Source organism: Leopardus geoffroyi, chromosome A2 (assembly GCF_018350155.1).
Source record: "Leopardus geoffroyi isolate Oge1 chromosome A2, O.geoffroyi_Oge1_pat1.0, whole genome shotgun sequence".
Lineage (NCBI taxonomy): Eukaryota > Metazoa > Chordata > Mammalia > Carnivora > Felidae > Leopardus > Leopardus geoffroyi.
In genome coordinates, this window is record NC_059331.1 from 121,888,736 (window position 1) to 121,910,017 (window position 21,282).

The 21,282-nt window shown below is 48.6% G+C and overlaps 1 protein-coding gene across 1 annotated transcript in view; it reads left to right on the forward strand.

Moving 5' to 3' along the window:
- MTURN (maturin, neural progenitor differentiation regulator homolog) overlaps positions 1–20,961 on the forward strand; it is a 29,420-nt gene extending 8,459 nt beyond the window's left edge. Inside the window, exons 2-3 of the mRNA XM_045495199.1 lie at positions 1,822–1,944; positions 15,586–20,961. Coding sequence (XP_045351155.1) covers positions 1,822–1,944; positions 15,586–15,696 — 234 coding nt within the window. The 3' untranslated portion in view covers positions 15,697–20,961. The remainder of the gene's footprint in view (positions 1–1,821; positions 1,945–15,585) is intronic.
- Positions 20,962–21,282: the final 321 nt, after the last annotated feature.

Consider the following 21,282-nt stretch of genomic DNA (forward strand, 5'->3'; position numbering starts at 1 on the left):
TAAAGTAGGACTTTATTGTTCTTGCTGAATCCCTACTGATTAAGAATCAAGTGTGATAATGGCTATAAAAGCACTTTGTGCTCATCCTTTCATACAATGTAAGAAACTACCATTACATAAATGGCATTTCAGCTGCTCAGCAACTCTTAAGGGTCTCTAATTCATAGGGACTCATGTTTGAGCTGTGCTCTAAAGTTAGAGAAGCCAGAAATTGTCTTCGCTAGGTTGACCCAGAAGCTCCTCTAGAAGTCTGCTGGAATTCAAGCAGCATGTGTCAGAAATGGACCTTTCCATCTGTGAAACACAGATAATTGGAGTGGAAAGGGCACATTAGCGTCTAGTTAGTCTCTTGGATCTGAGCAGTTAAGTCTATAGGTGCAGTCCTTAGAAATGCTCCAATGAGAAGGAAGGAGGTAAAATGTTTCTTGAGTGATTGACGTGGAACTCTCTGGGGTGATGCCCTAATCATTTTATTAATGGAAGGGAGCCAGTGTGTGCTAGACGTGGACCATTTCTCCAAATAGATCTTGTCTCCTGCTGCCTCGTTTCTGCTTCTTGCTTTAACTTCCGGATGTCTTCCTCTCTCCCATGCCTCTGCACTGTCATTGATCGGGCCCCTCTAAACAGTGACTCTTGGTTAGACACCCTGATGTTACCCTAGTGGCCCAGTGCCTCTTCCCAGCTCAGATGTGCAGAGCAGGGGGGCTTCTGCCCCCAGATCTCTCAGCCTGTTTCTTGGGCTCATTCCAGATCCTTGAACATTTATGGGAGAGACTTATCTTGTCTTAAAGAGGTGCTAAAACAAGTGTCCTCACATGGGAAAACAAACAAACAAACAAACAAAACCAATATACCGTGTCTAGCCTTAAGAAAAAGTAAAACCTAAAACCAGGTCCTTGGTGCATGTTGACATTGAGAAGCAATGCCGCCTTAATGCATCCTAAGAGAAGGTGAGCTTTCCGAAAGCCTTTGCTTCCCAGTGATGGAGTGGTGGCTTTTCTGTGTGTTCTTTTAATTTTTTTTTAATGTTTGTTTATTTTTGAGAGAGACAGAGACAGAGCGTGAGCAGGGGAGGGGCAGAGAGAGAGGGAGACACAGAATTCGAAGCAGGCTCCAGGCTCCGAGCTGTCAGCACAGAGCCTGACGCGGGGCTCGAACTCACGAACCGTGAGATCATGACCTGAGCCGGAGCGGGACGCTCAACTGACTGAGCCACCCAGGAGCCCCTCTGTGTGTTCTTTTAAAGTCATTTTGTTTCATTCTGTTTTGTTGTTGTTGATTTTAAATTCATTTCATTTGGAAGTAAATTTACCATCACCCCCACTCTGCAGGCTGCTCTGGGTAAAGAATGTTTCATTGCAAGTCAACGGTTACAGATTATGCTTAATTAATCCTTCAGCCACAGCTGAAGGCAAAGCCAAGGATCATGCAAACCCTTGGTTTCTCCTCCCTGCTGCTTTAAAACCCTCCTTCCCCAGCCCGAGAAGGGCTATGGAAATGGTTGGGTGGGGCAGGGGTGGGGGAGTGGATATGGATCCCACTGCTTTTTTTGCTACGCCCCAGCGGCTCTGATGGCGAATTGAGCAGGTGAGACTATGGACTGAAAGCATGGGGGTTTCCCGTAGGGTAGGCATTTTCTCGTCCCCTTCAATGCGAGCAAATCGAGAACGAACGTGGGAATTTTACCCTGGAACAGAGGCCTTCCAATTTATGGAATGCAAAAAAAAAAAAAAAATCTTTTTGGCTGTCTGTATTTCACACCGAGTGTAATAATGACTGTGTGTCTTTGTTCTCTCCTCTCCCTCGCCTGTGGGCGCGCAGCACGTGTGGAGTGAGAGCGAGGACTGCCTGCCCTTCTTGCAGCTAGCACAAGACTACATCTCCTCCTGCGGCAAGAAGACGCTCCACGAAGTCTTGGAAAAAGTCTTCAAGTCTTTCAGACCTGTAGGTGCCTGCTTGGCTTCCAGAGCCGGCTTCTTTTCTGCAGTGATTGTGCTGGGAATAACACGGGTGGTGGGGAAAGTGGGCAAGGCCTGGGGGTGACTAATTGTTTTTCTCGTGTCTGCTTTGTGGCTTAAAGATAGCAGCTCGGGGAGGGAGGGTGAGGGCGGAGAGGGAGGGGGGAACGGGATGTGACACAGCTGTTGGTTGCAGGAATGATGGTTATTTCTAGCATCACTTGAGTGAAGAGTCTCTGATAGGGTGGGAAGCAGACAGAGCCTCTATGAGACTTCTGAGTATTCCTGCTCTTGTCCAGTAGACTTAAGGTCACAATTTGTGGAAGCTATGGAGGTTCTCGTCCGTGGTGGGGGTCTAGATTTGGGGGGCTGCCAGAAGGCTGTATACAGGATGTGTGTGCCTCCATATCTGTAGGGTTGGAGAAGGAGGACATTGGATCCTGGCTCTGGTCTTTTCTCTTCTGATAAACTCTCTTGTAGAGAGCTTGCTTCCTCCCCCGAGCTCCAACACAGGATTTAGGAATCTGTCTATTCCTGCTAGCTGACAGTTTGGTTTTGTTCCCGCTGAAAACACGTGAAGTGAATTCTCACCCCTGTTTTGAAGATTACCTATTTCCCTTTATCTTGATCGGAAGATAAAGTCAGATTACTGTTGTGATGACAAGTCCTCTGAGTTCCGCATCTCAGCCCACTGTGAATATGCTACACCTTCCGTGGTATTTGCTCTGGATTTTTTTTTTTTCAATTCTTTTAAAATAGTGTCTACTCCTCAGCTGTAGTTTTCAAGCGTGACCTTCAGTTCCCTGAATGTAGCAGGCCGATCGCATGGCTGCGTCATAGACGTCTGACATTCCAGCATCTCAAGGCTTGTGAGTCAGTTTGGCCATCTTTGGTCAACTGGCTGTCACTCTTGGTATCTGGTTTCCTAGTGTGTTGGATTCTGTCTGTGTGCTGGTTATCGTATTTGAAAACTTGTATATAGGAATACATTGAGGCCTGGGGCGCCTGGGTGGCTCAGTCGGTTGAGCGTCCGCCTTCGGCTCAGGTCATGATCTCGCGGTCCGTGGGTTCGAGCCCCGCGTCGGGCTCTGTGCGGACCGCTCAGAGCCTGGAGTCTGCTTCGGATTCTGTGTCTCCCTCTCTCTCTGCCCCTCCCCTGCTCATGCCCTGTCTCTGTCTCTGAACAATAAATAAATGTTAGGGGGAAAGAAAAAAAAAAAAAAAAAAAGGAATACATTGAGGCCTGAGGTGATGGCACCTTCCTCCAGAGAGGATTTTGATCTGTTTCTGCCAGGGCTTGGGGGTCCTATCACGTGAGACCACCTTCAAGCAATGTGAGATTTGTAGTTCTTGGAACTCTCCAGGTAATGAAAGGCCAGCAACTCTGGTTGTTTCTAGTTCGAGGGCTGTTGTAGTCCATGTAGACCGCGGTAACAAAATACCGGAACCTGGGTGGCTTGTAGACAACAGACATGTATTTCTCACAGGTGTGGAGGCCGGGAAGTCCAAGGTCAAGGTGCCAGCAGACTTGGTGTCTGGTAAGGGCCCACTGCCTAGACAGACAGCTGCTTTTGGCTGTAACCTCACATGGTGGAAGGAGAGGGAGATCTCTCTAGGGCCTATTTATCAGGGCACTGATCCCATTCATGAGGGCTCCGCATTCATGACCTCATCACCTCCCAAAGTCCCCACCTCCTAATCTGTCACCTCAAGGGTTAAGATTTCAACACCTGACCTTTGCGGGGACACAGGCATTCTGACCATAACAGGTCTTTGAGACCTCAGCTTAAAGTGGGGATGGTTCGTCATAGCCTGCTCCTTTGGAAGACCCAGGGTTTGACTTCGGCCTCCCTAGCTGTTATAGCAGGCCAGGAATGCAGTAAAGTTGCTAGCTGTTTCTTACAGGTCCACAGATGCCGTCGGGACAAAAGCAGCTTTTATGTTTATCTCTCTAGGTTCTAATTCTTCCGTGTATTTAAGAAGGCATTTTTCGTCTTTATTCCAGCTTTTTTCTCTGAGGAAGAGTTGGGCCCCAACCACGCATCCACCATTACAAGAACTAGAATTTCAGTGGCTTCAGTCACTGTGTTTGATTTGTACCATTTTCTCAGGCAGTCCATTTTTTGGTTCTTCATTTTCTAAGCCTGTTTGGCTCACTCAGGATAGACACGTGACTGAAAAGTACTGATGTAGCCCTCAATCGTGCAGTATATATTTACTGAGTACCTGACTGCTCTGTTCCTAACACTCGCCTCAAACAGATGAAAATCTTATCCTTATATTGTAGCAGCGGTGGGGGGAAAGATAAAGAAGTCCAGCACATAATGTATTAGTGATAAGTGCCAAGGAGAAAAAGTAGGTAAGTCAGGGAAAGGAGGTTAAGAAGCGTCAGAGGTACTCGGATTTTTTTTTTTTTTTAAATCAGGGAAGCAGGGGAGGCTTTGCAAAGACGTTCACATTTGAGTAAAACTTGAAGTGTGAACAGGAGGAAATCCAGAGGAAAGCTTTCCAGGTAGACAGAACAGCAAGCACGAAGGCCGGGAGGCCGTGGTGGATGGGGTGAATATCAGTGTTCGGGGGACAAGGAGAGGGGGAGGTGGTGTGGCCCACGTGGGAAGGGTGGGGAGGAGTCGGAGAGGAGCCTGAGGAATTTCAGGGGTTTGCGGGTCACAGAGGGTTTGGGTTTTACTCCAGTGTCGTGGTGAGCCATTGGAGGAGTTTGAGCGCAAGAGGGACCTGACTTTGCATTTTGAAAAGCCCCCTCTGCCCCTCTGACCAGCTGAGAATAGGCTACAAGGGGCAGGTGGGAACAGGGCGGACAGGCGAGGAGGCCATTGCTGTCATGCGGTGACAGGATAAGGGGTTGGACCGGGGTGATCACAGCAAAGGCGGAATGAAGGGCCCAGACTCTAGAGGTGACCTTGAAAGTAGACCCGATGGGACTTGCTGGCGGAACAGAAGTGGGTGTGGGAAAAAGAGAGGGCAAGGGTGACCCACAGGTCCTTGCCCGCGCAGGGAAGGGAGTGGTGCTGTCATTTACTGAGATTGGGGAGGATGCAGAAGGGAAGGCCGGGGGGCCATGCGACCAGGAGCTCAGTTTGGGGCATAGCAGTGTTTGAACATGCCTGTTCGGCATCTAAGCAGAGGTATCAAAGTAGGCAAAATTTTTGTAAAACTTGAACCGCCCCCCCCCCCCCCCCGCCCCAAGTCTTAACCAGAAAACAACAACAACAACAACATCTATTAGCAAATGATACTCACTTTGCGGCTAATTTCCTCACAGGGGTTCCATTCATTAGCCTTCCACCTGCTTTTCTTTCTGTGCGTGTTCTCTTTGATGGCGAGCACAATACGGGCAGAATTGGCCTAACTGTTCGAGAAGGTGGTCTCTCCCGCCAGGACTTGTTTTGCTGTTTTTCTCTACCAAGAAGCCAGGGCTGGATTTTGGCAACCAGGCAGCCACATGTAAACGGGGTGGGGGGCGGTGGGGGGGATCGCAGTCCAGAAACATCCAGACGCATAGCTGAAGACAACTGGATTGTTTGAACATTTTCTTTCAGAGTTAGCTGCTGCTTGTCGCCGAGACACGCAGACTTGATCTGCCGTCGCCGTTGGATCTGCAGGGTTCCTTTCTAGAGCACAGCCTACATCTTAGGCAGGGATGTGCTCCCAAGGAGAGGAGGCCTGGACTGGTAGGGCGCCGGCTGGTGGCGAGGTTTCTGTGTGGGTCTCTTTGACCCCGGGGAGAGGCGGGTGGGAGGCACCTTGTCAGGGTTAGTGAAGGTGAAGAGCACGCGGTTGCCTTTCCCTCAGCCCCGACGTGCCCCAAGTTCGATGAGTCCAGGACTGTTATAGACCACAAGGAAGGACTGTGGACTTCAGTGGGAAAGTTCCACCCTCTCCTCCTCCCCTCAAGAGTGTGGTTCCTCCCACTGCTGCTATATATCTGTCAGCTTTATGTAAGGGACCTTTGCGTTTAGAAGTAGGACACAGGAAAAGGCCTCGTTGCTCATGGAAGTACTGGTCGAACTAACACGTACCCAGAGGCCACAGGGTCGTCAAGTAGGTAAACTTCCACGTCATCTCCCTGAAAACAGGTGGTAATCTGATCAACTCCTGCGGCTGCTGTCTGTTTGTAGTCGGGAAAACCACGGGGGAGTCTTTCCGCCTTCATCTTAGAACAGCCTCATCCGTGGCTTTGAGTCGTTTCCCCTTGGCCAACCTATCACCAGCCCCTGCCCTGTGTCGTCGCTCCGGAAAGACGAGCACCAAGAGATGAGCAGCCTTCTGCTGCCCTTTGGGGCTTTACTTGAGCACAGTCCGTTTGACTGTCCGTGGACACCCCTGAACGCACGGTCCAAAGGAGCGGGGTCATCTGGTCCTTCCTCAGCCGTCCTGCCCAAAAGGCTAAACGTGCCCCTTGGCACCCTGGACCTTCCTGCCTAACAACTTTGTAGACTCTGCTTGTCCTCCTCCCCCTCTCTTTTTTGCCTCCCCCGCCCCCCACACTGAAGGAGGCAATATCATAATGAAAGTTTCCCCCACCCCCACAGCGAAGAAACCTGTTGTTGATAGCCAAACTATGGAGAGAGCCCAAATGTCCGTCTACTAATGAATGGATAAAGAAGATGTGGTTTATATGTATGTACACACACACACACACACACACATTGGACTATTACTCAGCCATCAACGAGAATGAAGTCTCGCCATTTGCAAACACGTGGATGGAACTGGAATGTTTTTATGCTAAGTGAAAAAGTCAGAGAAAGACAAATACCGTAAGATTTCACTCATGTGGAATTTAAGAAACAGATGGACATACAGGAAGGGGGAAGAAAAAGAAGAGAGGGAAACAAACCACAAGAGACTTTTTTTTCAATGTTTTATTTTTGAGAGAGAGAGAGAGAGAGAGAAACAGAGCACGAGAAGGGAAGGGGCAGAGAGAGAGGGAGACACAGAATCCAAAGCAGGCTCCAGGCTCTGAGCGGTCAACACAGAGCCCGATGCGGGGCTCGAACTCACGGACCGCGAGATCGAGACCTGAGCTGAAGTCGGATGCTCAACCAACTGAGCCACCCAGGCGCCCCTAAACCACAAGAGACTCTTAATGATAGAGAACAAATGGGCTGATGGAGGGAGGTGGGTGGGAGATGGGCTAGATGGGTGGTGGGTACTAAGGAGGGCACTTGTGACGAGCTCTGGGTGTTGTATGTGATGAATCGCTGAATTCTACTCCTGAAACCAATATTGCACTGTATGCTACTAACTAGAATTTAAATTTTAAAACAACGAGAGAAGGGGTGCCTGGCTGGCTCAGTCGGTTCGGTGTCCGACTTCAGCTCAGGTCATGATCTTACAGTTTGTGAGTTCGATTCCCACATCGGGCTTTGCGCTGACAATAGGGAGCCTGCTTGGGGTTCGCTGTCCCTCCCCTACTTGCACTGTCTCTCTCAGAGTGAATAAATAAACTTAAAATGAGAGGGGGGGAGAAAAAAGAAAAAAACCTGTTGTCGGACTTGAAAAGCAAAAAAGCGTTTCTCTCTATCTCACTCGTCCTCTTTTTTCCCACATTTCTTCACCACATTTTCAACAAAGCGTATTGATTGATTGCTGTTTGCCAAAGCACTGCTTTCAAGAGCGAGGGGCGGGACATAGTGCCCGGTTCTTGCCCTCAAGGAGCTTTCTGATGGGAGAGGCAGCCACGAAAACGTGCAGAGAAATCCATGTTACAAGGCAGAACATTTCTTTTGGTCCGGACACCCTCCCAGATACCGTGTAGAATGAGCAGAGGAGTTCCATTCCCTGCTGTTCTTACATTGCTTTGCTGTTCTCTGGGGAAGTATTTCCTCGGAGGACATTAGTTAGGCTGTTTGTGGTCTCTTTACCCAGTTATGTGGACTCAGGATACTACATGTTGAGGAACCCAGGCTTTGTGGGCAGGCTGCCTGTATTCACGTCCCAGCTCTGGCACTTCGTGGCTGTGTGACATTAGCCAAGTTACTTGACCTCTCAGTGTCTCCATTTGTAAAATTAGGAAACAACTGACGATAGCTACCTTAGGCATCTGTAAAGATTAAATGATGCAATTCTCACTGGGAACTGGGTCCGACACATCACGCGTGATAAGCACGGGATAAATGCTGGCGGTGATACGGCCCAGCTGAGCACACGCGGCGAAATACTGTTGAGAAGGGAGTAGGACTCCGTGAGACCTTCTGTGGGACTCTTAGATTTTGGGTGGAGAGAGAAAACAGGTGCTAAGTGATTTCAACACATTGCTTAACAGAAGCATCCAGCTAAGGTAAGGGATTTTTTTAAGAGGTGCTGTTGGGGTATTCTAGTCAGACGTTTACCCACATAAACATAATGAGTTTATCACAAAAAACATAACGAGAGACGATGTTGTATGTTTTTTTTCAAACGTGTATTGTCTGTAGTGTGTGAGGAGGGCTGCGAATTCCAGGTATGAGTGGGCTCACTGAGGAATCAAGTGCCAGGCGGTGACTTCCTTGGGAGTTGAGACCTGAAGACGTGGCGGGATCCAGATGGGCTCGGAGCGAGGGAGAGCTGGCCGAGAAGGAGGGCCCATTGTGGCCTCTCGGCTCAGAGTCTCAGAGATGCCCCGTGGGTGGGGGAAGGTGGCTCGGCTCAGCCCTGCCTTGGCTCCCTGTCTGGCTCCCATGCCGTCATGGCCTCCAGCAGGTCCCTGGACCTCAGTGTCCCCCTCTTTAAAATGGGCGTCGTTGGGGCGCCTGGGTGGCGCAGTCGGTTGAGCGTCCGACTTCAACCAGGTCACGATCTCGTGGTCCGTGAGTTCGAGCCCCGCGTCGGGCTCTGGGCTGATGGCTCGGAGCCTGGAGCCTGTTTCCGATTCTGTGTCTCCCTCTCTCTCTGCACCTCCCCCGTTCATGCTCTGTCTCTCTCTGTCCCAAAAATAAATAAACGTTGAAAAAAAAAAAAAAAATTTTAAAATGGGCGTCGTACATGTTTTGAGGTCTTGTGGATCCATGGGGAGCTTCAAAATCAGACTAAGAGCACAGAGGACCGTCAAAGCCCTTCCACACTGTTGAGGTCCGTCTCCGTTTCTGGTTCGTTGGGTAGATCCAGGACTGGATGGAAGGGCAGCGTCCCTCCCAGAGGGACACGCGTTCGGCTCCCCTTCGGGGGCCTCCTAGCTTGGACCCAGTGTTTTTTCCCTTCCTGGCTGAACGACATATCCAAACGGTACGTATGTGCAGATGACCGTGCCGAGCGGGCCGTCATTGCCGTCTGGGGAGCAGGCGGGTTTATCCCTGTCGTGCAACCCGTCACGGCTTCGGAGACACCCATCAATAGCCTTGATAAATGTGAATTGGAGAATCGTCGGAGTCTTACATGTTTCTTGTTTAAGTGGCCCTCGGTTGACGGTTGCTGGTCGTCACCTGATTGAGCTAGATAATAAAATAGCGGTTATAGATCTAAATAACGGCGATCGCGCCATTTATTTTTTTCCTCGGTGTTTTCGTAGCTTTTATTTAGTGCCAGCCGACAGGCTTCCCCTGGTTAAAAAACAGTTCACAAGAGAAGAGCTTATGGTTTCCAATTTAGCTGCAAAATCAAACCTTATCTTTGCCCTTTCAATTTCGCTCAAAGCTTTATTTTATTTTATTTTATCCTGGACCGTTACTCCTCCTTCTCTTCTAGCACTGTGGACATTAGGGTCATGAGGCATCTGTTGTTATGACAACTTTGTGTGCTGTTTGGCTGATGTTGCTTTGATAGCCCTACCTGGAGTTATAGCCTGTGGTTCCCCATGTTTTCTTGCTGTCTTTGACCCTGGTCCCCCGCTCTGGGGTTACTGTTCGGACTCCATGTTTTTTTCTGTCAAGAAGCAGACGCTTCTAGCAGAAAAATCCCCCTCGTTCTAGCTTGCTGGCCCAAGAAGGATTAATATTTTCAGTTTGCCACTAAGAGCTGAGGAGCCGGGAATTAAACCCCACGGGAAGACCTTTTGTGACCCAGAAAAAGTCCAATTCTTGCTTCTACTCCTATAGTCTGGTTAAGAGCCAGGGAGAAGAGAAAGAATCTACCCCCCAGTAGGTCGGAAAGTCTGGTAAGAGAAGACTATGCGTTCCTGTGGGTTTTAATAAAAGACATTGAATGTTGATAATTTAAGTTTATCATAGCTTTTGTTTTTTGCTCAGGTATGAGCTTTCAAACCCGTGTATTTTTTTTTTAATTTTTTTTTCAACGTTTATTTATTTTTGGGACAGAGAGAGACAGAGCATGAACGGGGGAGGGGCAGAGAGAGAGAGAGGGAGACACAGAATCGGAAACAGGCTCCAGGCTCCGAGCCGTCAGCCCAGAGCCCGACGCGGGGCTCGAACTCACGGACCGCGAGATCGTGACCTGGCTGAAGTCGGACGCTTAACCGACTGCGCCACCCAGGTGCCCCAAACCTGTGTATTTTTTTTAGGAAATATCATGGCCCCTGAAAGTGAGAAAGTACCTACCAGTCTTGCCCATTTGGGTCTTCTATCCACCTTGTCACCTGCCCCGTTTTTCTCCTAGTATCAAGAACACAGACTGACCGGGGCGCCTGGGTGGCTCAGTCGGTTAAGCGTCCGACTTCAACTCAGGTCACGATCTCGCGGTCCGTGAGTTCGAGCCTCGCGTCGGGCTCTGGGCTGACGGCTCAGAGCCTGGAGCCTGTTTCAGATTCTGTGTCTCCCTGTCTCTCTCTGCCCCTCCCCCATTCATGCTGTGTCTCTCTCTGTCTCAAAAATAAATAAACGTTACCAAAAAAAAAAAATTAAAAAAAAAAAAAAAAAAAAAAGAACACAGACTGACCAGGATCTCATTGTAGGTTTCTTGGTACCACTGGCATCATTGATCATTGAGATAAATAGTGACAAATTCCCCAAAGCTTTAGAGTAATGCTTAATGCTCCGAGTGTGGTTTTTGGACCGGTCGTATCCCTGTCACCTGGGAGCTTGTTAGAAATACAGAATCCCAGGTTTCACCTGAGACCAGCTGAGTCAGAATCTACATTCTAAGGGCATCTCTGGGTGAATCGTATACACACTAAAGTGCTTCAAGGCGTCCTCTGGAAGGAGCTCACAGGGACCTCTGAAGCCACAAGACACTTACTGAAAGCTGCCTCGCTAATTGGCTGTGCTCTCCAAGGCGTAGACATCCGTCTCCCTTTCTTCCATAAAGACACTGTAGGCCACTGTGCTACGTGAGGGCCACCTTTGGAGACAGCAGATGCTAAGTGCCAGCTAAATGTGTCCTCAACTAATTTACGTAACTTTCTAAAAGACCTGGAGTTAGTCCTACAGATAATTGATCCTCTTCTGGGTCTAAAGAACTTGAATTCTTAAGGGTTGGCATTTCTACCTTTCAAGTACAACCCTGTGTGGGTGGGTGGGCCCCAGAGTTTTTGTTTTTGTTTTTTTAATTTTTTTTAATGTTTATTTGTTTTTGAGACAGAGAGTGAGTGGGGGAAGGGCCGAGAGTGAGGGAGACACAGAATCCGAAGCAGGCTCCCGGCTCTGAGCTGCCAGCACAGAGCCCGACGTGGGGCTCGAACCCACCAACCGTGAGATCATGACCTGAGCCGAAGTCAGATGCTTAACCGACTGAGCCACCCAGGCGCCCCTGGGCCCCAGAGGTTTTTATGTAAGATCATATGTTGCCCAAAGGAAGCTTTGTGCACAGCAAAACTCTAGAAATGCCAACACCACTGTCCAGAGTGAGCATAAAGATTTTTTTTCCCAGTCAGTTGAAAAAATTCCACTCAACAGACTTAATGATTATAACTATCAGAAGTAGTTGAAACATACCAGATAGGATTTCTGGGTCTGTCTCCTTTTCTTTAGAAGAACAAGCGGATACATTATAAGCAAGGAGCCCAGGATTCTTACCGGTCTGTCTGTATTCCTGTCTCTGACATGTCTTCCTGACTGTTAAAAATTTGGATCCAGAAGTTAAATGTAGACGTACCTGCCGTAGATGGGAGTAGAGGCAGAGGTGGGAATGCTAGATTATTGCATGTCTGTATGGTATTCTTTGCAGTCCCAGGCAAATTATAGTTCTGGTGCTTTTTCTGCTCTGCTCTGTGTGTTTCCCAATCGTACGTACTCATAAGTGTAGACATTACCATTGCACATCGAACGCTTTAAAACGTGTATTACTCAGTAGAAAACATTGAGGCCTCCAGCTGAAGGAACAGCATCGCCAGCTGGAAGGGAACCTCCTGAGTACCTGGTGGTCAGGTTGTAGTCTGCAGTCTGATGGCCTGGGTTTGAATTCTGGCTCCGACACTAACTGGGTAACTCCGCGCGTGCGAGTGACTCAACCTCTCTAGGTCTTATCTGCAATAGGGTGATAATCATAGGGCCTGGGGCTATTCCGAGGAACCAATGGAATTAATATATGTAAAGCTGCTTAACTCCCATGCCTAGAAGACGGTAACATGACCAGTATTGACTATTATTATTATTATTACATCTGAAGCGTGATCAAATTGGTGGGTTGGATGGAAGGCTGTGATTGTAAGTCTGAGAATCAGATGAAGAGGCTAACAGAATGGAGTTTCTTCCTTCCTTCTCTTTACACTTCTTAGAGTACTGATTACCAGTGAGGTGACCCAGAAGCGAGCACAGCCGAGGGGCAAGGGAGGAGCGCGGGCTGGAGGCCGTCCAGATGCAGCCGGCACTCCCCCTTGAATAACTGAACTGCTGTGCTTTATTATTATTTTTTTAAAGTGTGTTTGTGTGTGTGTTTGTTTAGAGAAAGCACATGCGTGGTGCGTGCGTGTGAGCAGGGGAGGGGGAGAGAGAGAGAGAGAGGGAGACGGAGACTCCCAAGCAGGCTCCGCGCTGTCAGCGCAGAGCCCCACGCGGGGCTCCATCTCACGAACCGTGAGATCATGACCTGAGCCGAAATCAAGAGTCAGATGCTTAGCCGACCGAGCCACCCAGGCGACCTGCACTGCTGTGCCTCACAACGAGAAGCCACTGAATAATTCACACGGGGCTCTACGGTTTGCTGACCGTGGCCACACTCACTGTCTCGTTTAATCTCCAGACTTTCTCTGGACGCAGAGCAGGTGTCATGGTTCCCACCTTCCAGAGAAGGACGCCGAGGCTCAACCAAGGTAGTGGCGTGGCAGAGGTCCCCAGCTAGAGCCGTACCTTCCGGATGCCAGGTCCAGTGCCTTTTTCACACAGCCTCTCGTGAATCTGCAGACGCTGCACTAAAGTTGCCTGGGAAGTCGGGGAGGTCCGCTGAGAACTGCTTCTGTTCTTTCTGCCTCCTCTCAGGGCAGGGGGTGAGCAGTTCTAGACGTAGCATGCACGTATTTCCCATGGAAGGGAAGGGCCTCATGTGTGGCTGATGCTCTAGACCTAAAACTATGTCCTTTGGATTCACCTAAAGGTAAGATAGGGAGCTAGGAAGAGGAGAGAGGGGAAGAGTTGTGGTAATGGTTTCATGGCTCGCTGGGACCTCTTCTACAAACCACCCTAAGCCGAGGAGAAGAAGGGTGTCGAGGGCTACCTATGGTTTGGGTCCGTGTGAATTACCTACACGTGTCGTGAGAAAGAATAATGGCGGGCACGTGTCTTCAGGACAAGATGGCAAACGTGTAGATGCATACCTCCACCACAGCCTCTTTACCCATGGCCACCATTGCTAATGGACCACCATCTTTCCCACTGAGCCCCTTGGAATCCTCAACCCAGGGCTCCAGGCAGCCACTACCAGTCAGATTCTTTAAGTGAGAGAGAACTCCTTGGCCACTCCTCTTTTAAGGGGGTATCCCTTCGGGGCAGTGAGGAGTCACATTTATTGCCGAATTAACGCATCTGCAGTTGGCATTTTGGCGATGCTGGGGTTCTCCGTAGGGGCAACAATACTTCTGTTTTACCACCCATTTGATGCTTTCACGTTTTGCCGTGTCACCAAGCATCTCTTCAAATAAAAATTGAACATCAAAATACTCGTCATCTGTGTCCATTGTGGCCATCTTTTCTCTCTCTTTAGGGGAAAAGATGATCCTTTGCTCACTCTCCTAAGATGTGAGAGGGAGACAGCAGTGGGAGAAAGGGGCTTCTTGCTTCCCCCAAGCATACGCGACATCGCTCCACACTGGCCAGGCTAGCGGGGATGCGCTCCTCCTGCCTCACCCCTCCAAGCCAACAGTGGCTCTTTGAGACATCCGCAGCACTCTGGGCTCTGAGGGGAAAGCGTGTGACTGCAGCTGGCCATGCCTGCCTCACCAGGCCACACGTATAACATGACCCAGGGCCTGGCAGATGATCTGGTCCTGAGTGTGTTCATAGGGCTCTGTGAGACCGGTGAGGGTTGCCGTTGGAGAACTTCAGGGTAAAGGCATCCTTTTGATTGGGATTCTGCTCGTCCTTGACTCGTTTAAGCATTGGGGGAGAGGCTGGGAAGACAGGGGAAGGGAGCACGGGTTGCAGGGCACTGGGGGGTCATGCAAAGTAAACAGAATGATCTAACTTATTCGAGTGGCTTAAGGCAGTTAGTTTGGCTCATAGGGCCATTCAGTGAAGTTGCCTGAAAGTGATCAGCCAAGAGGGCCACCACATGAGAAAGTCAGGGCAGTCGCATGCAGTGACCGTAAGTCTCACCGAGAAGCTCTGGGATTGGAAGCACCGTGATCACGGTCGGGGCCCAGGAGGACCCAAGGCCATGGCTTCCTGCCGGCACCAGAGTTTTTCATTCATACCGATCAGACCCAGCAAATGGCACTCAAGCTTCTAACCGAAGACCAGTCAGTGCTTTAAGAAAACGTTTACTGTGTATTTATTGTGAATTTCCCTGATGATAATTACAGAGCCTCTGGAAAATAAAAAAGATAAAAAGGAAATAAAAACGTACCCATTACCTCATTGTCTAAAAACAACGCTTCTGAAATGTGGATGTATTTTGTCAAAGTCTTTTTTTTCTGGGCATTTGTGTATAAATTTGAAGAAAATCTGTATTGCACTGAAAATGCAATTTTTATCATGTCTTTTTACATTTAGGAGCATATTCTTGTATCGTTAAGTTACCCAGAATACTCTTGTAAGTGGGTATATGAGATCCCATCTTACAGATCCACTGTGATTTGTTAAATATTTCGTTAAATAGATTTTGTTATTTTGTTACATCTTTTAGTGGTTTTCACGTTTTTCTGTGTGTGACAAATGCTGGCAGCACATGTTTTTAGGTCGGAAAATGGAGGGGGATAGATTTTGGTCATCTTGATGGAACCGTCAGCACTGTCCATTGTACTTCTGCTGACATCTGACATCCCAGATGTGTGTGTGTGTGCACAGACACTCTGTTATTGTACATGGGGGTGTGGTGCCATGCTTTGGTACTTAAAAGTAGAGAAATCTCCAGGCTCCCCAAGAAAACTTAGCCTTTTGGGCACCAGCCCATTAAAGCTTTGACATTTCCACCCAATACGGTTATAAAAGTAATCGTAGGCACAGTTCACACCAGTGGGGAATCCATCGGTGCTGTGCTAAGTCCTGTCAGGTGCTGTTGAATTGGGATCAGACGTCTTTGATTACCTTCCTGCCCGCGGGCCACTTGGTACTCACGGCTGGTTCTCTTCTCTCTCCTGTAGTTACTGGGGCTTCCGGATGCAGACGATGATGCATTTGAAGAGTACAGTGCAGACGTGGAAGAGGAGGAGCCAGAGGCGGACCACCCCCAAATGGGGGTCAGTCAGCAGTAAACTTCCGAGGGCTCCCACCGAGGAGAGTAAACCCCCGGTACCTGAGGTGGGGTTGCGTGCTCCTGGGTTAGCATTTTGCGTTAGCACTTCGAAACAGGACGTCTGGCTCCCAGCATCCAAATTCAAACCAAGTACCTTTTTATTGACCACAAAATTTCTGGGATGAGCTTTGCTCAGAAGTGACCTGAAGTTTACTTCCGTTTCCGTGGGTTTCTATGGAGTTGTCTCGGTAGCCTTTGCCATTTTGAAGTTAGAGTCCATTTTGTGGCTGACCGTTCTCTCCTGAGTTTGTGTTGAAGAACTCACTTTCACTGACTCGAACGTAGAGAACTCGGAATGTATTAAGGATTATGTTTTGAGTCCTCACAGGCGACATTATTGAGGGGAAAAGCATGGCAGAGAAGAAATGCAGTCTGCACTTTTTACGTACTTTTTAAGTGTCCATGAGTGAAGGAATTTGCTTATAAGGCATGAGTTTTAATACCTAGTCATTAAACTGCACAAGTGCAAATACAAGGGCAGAAAAGGATAATCACTGAGCTTTTGGATGAAGAGGGTAAGAGAGGCAAAGAAGCCTTTGCTTAAGTGTTCCGCCATCACTAAGTTACCTGGATAGATTGCAGCTGGTTCATGGTTAGGTGCAAACATGACTTGCATGTTCAGTTATTTCAAAACATGCTAATTCCAAAGCCACTTTTAAAATCTAATAGCGGAAAATATAGATGGGGTGACATAAATTATTGATTTCTTTAAAATGTTTATAAACCGTCCCACATATGAAATGAAACATTTCCGTTCTCTCTTTATAACCAGATGGCAACTTGTTAAATCATGAAAACATTCAGAATCCAAGTGCCACTTAAACTTTGAAGCCATAGATAGATTTAACGGGGAAATAAACCAGGATAAATTTTTTTTTTTAATGTGATGGAATCCTTCTTTACTTTCTTAATTTGTCTTTTATTCTTTAAAAAAGAAAAGTCAAGAAAAGGATCCCACCGTATAATTTATTAAAAAAAAAAAAAACAAATGTCATCAGGTGCTTCGAGGAACCTAACTGCCGTGACTTTTTAAAGCGATCGGAACATGAGAATCTTTCAGTCGTGGGTTAGCTTGGTTCAAAGGGGGGAAGTTCTAATGATCAAACTACTAAGACAACTCACAGAAACAGCTACTTAATAATTGGAAACACTGCTGTCAGTATTCAGCCAACAAATAACGTTTCCAAGGGAAATCCTTTGGAACGCTAAGGTGGAGTTATTTAAAGTAATTCATTTTCTTGGACCTCTCTGCATCTCTCGTGCCGATAACTTAGGACGCAGAATGCCTCTTCCACAACCCTTAACTAAACGTAGCATCTGGGGTGGGAATTTTAACATGCACACACATGCCTGCGAGGTGGTCATAGTTTGGGATTAAAAATAAAAGCAGCAGCAGCGGACAGCACAGAGCTTATGGGAGTCTGGTGTATCTTCCAGGCATGTCAGTGTCAACCTGCTTAGCTAACATTTTCTGTTTAATTGATTGGTGCCGTGACGAGCACGGCTGCTCGTGGCAGAACCGCGCGCTGCGGTTTTAAGTCATCGGGTAAAACAATGCGGTGGTTTCCATCCGTGCTTCGGTACCCGCGTGTTTTTCCTTGCTTGGAAAAACCATATCGAAGGTGAGCTTCCAGTGGGATGATGTCCCTCCGAGTCGCCTGTTCACACGACACACCTTGGTGTTTCATCCAGCGGGGTGAGCGTATCCCGTGCTTTGCTCCCCGTGTTCCGACCGGCCCCGTACCCGAGCGCAGGTGATTGTGTTCTGTAGATGCCACTCAAGTGTGGTGGCCTCTGTGTTGACACCGTGTTGACTCCACGGGCTGAAAGAGTAAGAATGACTTCTGCCACTGAAATGAAGAAGCTTGACGAGGGACACTGGAATTTTACACGGAGAGGCTCAAAATCTGAGTTTCCATACGTTCGAACGTGGACGTTAATAGAAAAATGTATTTTATGAGAAAGCGTTTAGGCTTTGACCAAATGCGCTCTGGTATTATTATGTTAATGTCTCTGTTTATAAAAACCGCCCCGAGGTCAGCTCAGCCGGGTCACTGGGCTGAGGAGAAATCTCGTCTTTGTTCTGCCCGAGGGGTTGAGGATGCCATTGCTGCATGTTACTTATTTCCAAGGCCAGACCACTGATGGCGTCAGCACATCGGACTGTTTCCTCTCCAACTTCCTTTCCTCTGATTGTGCACACCCGCGCCCGTGCACACGCTCACGCCCACCTGGCTGTGCATTGTGTGTGCGGGTCGCGTGCGGCGTCAGAGCTCGCCTGGTGCAGAGCTCCACCCGGATGGGTCAGCGAGGCAGGCCGCCTGCGGTGGTTGTCACGGAAGAGGTTCCATAGTTAGACACATTCCTGACTTTCCCGAACATAGAACACTCACGAAGAGGCAGTGTGGTGCAGCGGAAGGAGCGCTGGCCCAGGAGTCAGGACAGAGACCTGGGTTCTAGTCCTGGCTCTGCCGGTGACCGTGTGACCTTGGGCAAATCACCTAACTTGCCTGAAACAAGGGGTGTTTTCCCTTCCTGCTTCCACCACAGTCGCCCCATCACTGCCTTATGACGTGTGTGTGTGTGTGTGTGGAGAGCAACCGTCAAGGAAAGCTTTAGGGAAATGAGAAAGAAATACGTTTTGAATCACGCCAAGATGCTAACCTGAGGATCCTGGCCACAGGACCACCTTGGAGTATGTTTCTGTTGGTCTGTGAGTGTTGAAACCCCCTCAAGCGTGATCCCGAGGGGCTGATGACTTCCTGTCCCTTAGACAAGAGGATAAAGGAAGGCTTCTGAAGATCTAGAAACACACTTGTCCCGGATAGGCAGGCTTCGTCATTGGAAGGCATAGCTTTTCCTTGTGCCCTGATAGACGGTGGCTTCGGAAGTGGAATAAGTTCCCTGAAGAGTAGCTGGAAGAGAGTGGAAGAGGAATAGTTTTGCTTTTTTGCCGTGTCATCCAGTAGAAAGAAAAGCGCGAGAGAGAATGTGTGTGAGTGCGTGTAGATGTGCGAATGGTGGTGGCACACGTGTGGGGGGGTGGCGATCGGTAGCTTATTGGTCATTGTGGGCCAGCTGTGAAGTCAGGCCTCTGGCGACAGGAAAAAACCTTGATCCTGGGTTTGAGAGACATTTTCCGTATGGCAACTGGTCACTGTCTCTGCCTGGCGGTCCTACTGAGCACACTTCGGGGAACCGGAGAATGAGTTAGGGAGCCAGGGAGGGAGGTGGGACCCCACGCGATGCCTGCCAGCACCCCGGATTCAAGTACACGGAGACGTCCCCTCAAGTCTCCCAGGCTCATAGCAGCACGTAGGACTTTTTTTTTTTTTTTTTTTTTTTTTAATGTGACTAGAACATGAAAAGTCTTTGATTTAGGAATTCTCCTTGTGTCCTGGTTGCCAGAACTAGGTTTCGTGTCCTTCAGTGAAAAATCTCTCTCCTCTCGTAGCTACTGTCATTTTTCACATACAAACGGAAACCTTTCCTCCAGCACAACTACGTCTCTAACTGTTGTGTCTGTCTCCTAAGAGCACAGAGTGGATGGACCTAGGGGGGCTGTGCTTACAGAGCGTCGTCGGAATTCGTATTTTAGAAATCTACCTTGCACGTGAAAATTCACAGGTTGGGAAACCGGTATGAACACATCTGATTTCCCACGGTTCGAGAGGCACATGGGAACAGGCGGGACTTAATCTGGGGCGGGAGGAGATGCGAGAGGGAGAATGGGAGAGTTAGGGAGTCCGATTCTTAAAAGAAAAAGCCCGAAGGCAGTTATCACGTAAGGTATAGGAAAACCGTCTTCATGGCATTCACGCTAGGAGCCCACTTTTCTCAAAGGGATGGCCTGAATGTTGAGAGGCGAGGCCTGTGTCGGGGGTGGCTTTGTGGCTTTACAGATGCCCCCCAGCCAAGGAAACTGCGGGCGCGTCCTCCAAATATGGTGGAGTTTTCCTCAATAAGCCAGCCGTCAGCCAGAGAAGCCTGTCTTCCCAAAGTGCCAACAGATCTGAGGGCTCTCATCACCTGGCAGGCGGAACGTGAACCAGACTGGATCTTGCCCTCAGTGTGGAGGCGGCCAGGGGCTGGAGGGCAGAGCCCGCCCACTGACTCCAAGGTGCTCGAGGGTGGTAGAAAGAGCACAATGAAATCTCAAGGGGATCACAGACCCCTCTTCCCTATAATGAGTGTCAACCCCGAAGAGGTGCCCCTGCCTATTGCTTCAGATGACCAGAGAAGCCTGAGAGTGTTTTGTTTTGTTTTGTTTTGTGTTTTTAGTTAAAAACTCATCCTCTTCCACAAAGACCCAATTAGCTATCTTGGTTTTGTGACACCAGGTATGACACGAAAGGCTGAAGTTGCTTAGATTCTATACAGCATATCTAAAACTTGCCAGAATGCCGGGAGCCTCTGGTGTCCATGGCAACGTCGTGTCCATGGCAAAATATCTATAGCTCGTGTTCCCCGGACAAATCGTTAAATAATATGTTGTCGTCGATATTTTTATTTAAATGCGTATTATAAAAATAGAGGGCCCGTGAGCGTTACATGTTAGAAGCCTCATGTAAAGCACTGTGTGGCCAAATGGGCACAAGCCGTTGAGAGCGTGCACCGGGCCACATGAAAATAAACATTTAATTCACGGAGAACTGGATTCAAATTCTTCGGTACTGCAGAGAAGGCGGATAGTCTGTTCTTTGTAAAACTGCCTTTCCCTGGTTTTTTCTTTTGTTTCGTTTTTGTTGCTGAAGAGTCATTCTTTAAGTACCTTCTGAGAGCCAGATGGATAAAGACACAGAGCAGTACCGTGCACCCCTGTCGGCTTTTTAGAGGAGAAAGCAAATCGTCCACCCTGGGGAAAATCCGACACTATCTGTGGGCCAGTCTTAATTGGTGTGTGAGAGCAGGGTTGAGTCATCTACTTGAGAAGCAAAATCAAGGAACAGTTTTGGGTTTCTTTTTCCTTAGGCAGAAACGTTTCATGCAAGGTGTGTATGCTTTCTTTGCCTTTATATTTCCTTTCCGCGGAATCTCTTGTACATTACAAAACTGTGAAATGGGTTGCCAAAAAATTGTTGCCCTTTGTTTTAGATGCCTCCGGCAGTGTAAATCCTAAACCGATCCCTATCTGCATCTGCACCTGCCTCTCTCCCCCGCGAGAGAGGATCTCATCCACCCATGTAATTACCATACGCTTGCTATTAAAGAGCCTTCCAAACTATGGTGGTGTTTGCCTCTTTTTTACTCCCTCCACAATGTTTGGTCTGAGAGGACACCTCATGTGACACAAACAAAGGGACAAAGAATGAGGACCGTCAGCTAGCTTGTGGTTGCCAGTGTCAGGGCTGGGTGGGAGATGGCCGGGGGCGGGAGGGGGGGGAGAGGGGGAGAAGGCAGCTACGTGAACCACTGACATGATTCAAATGCTGTTGAATTTTGTGACATTAATATATCTGTGCTGATGTCGTGGCTGGTGTTTAGTGCTTTCCCAGTCTTCCTTCAGACCTAGTACTTTAGGTGTGTATACGATGGGTATGACAAC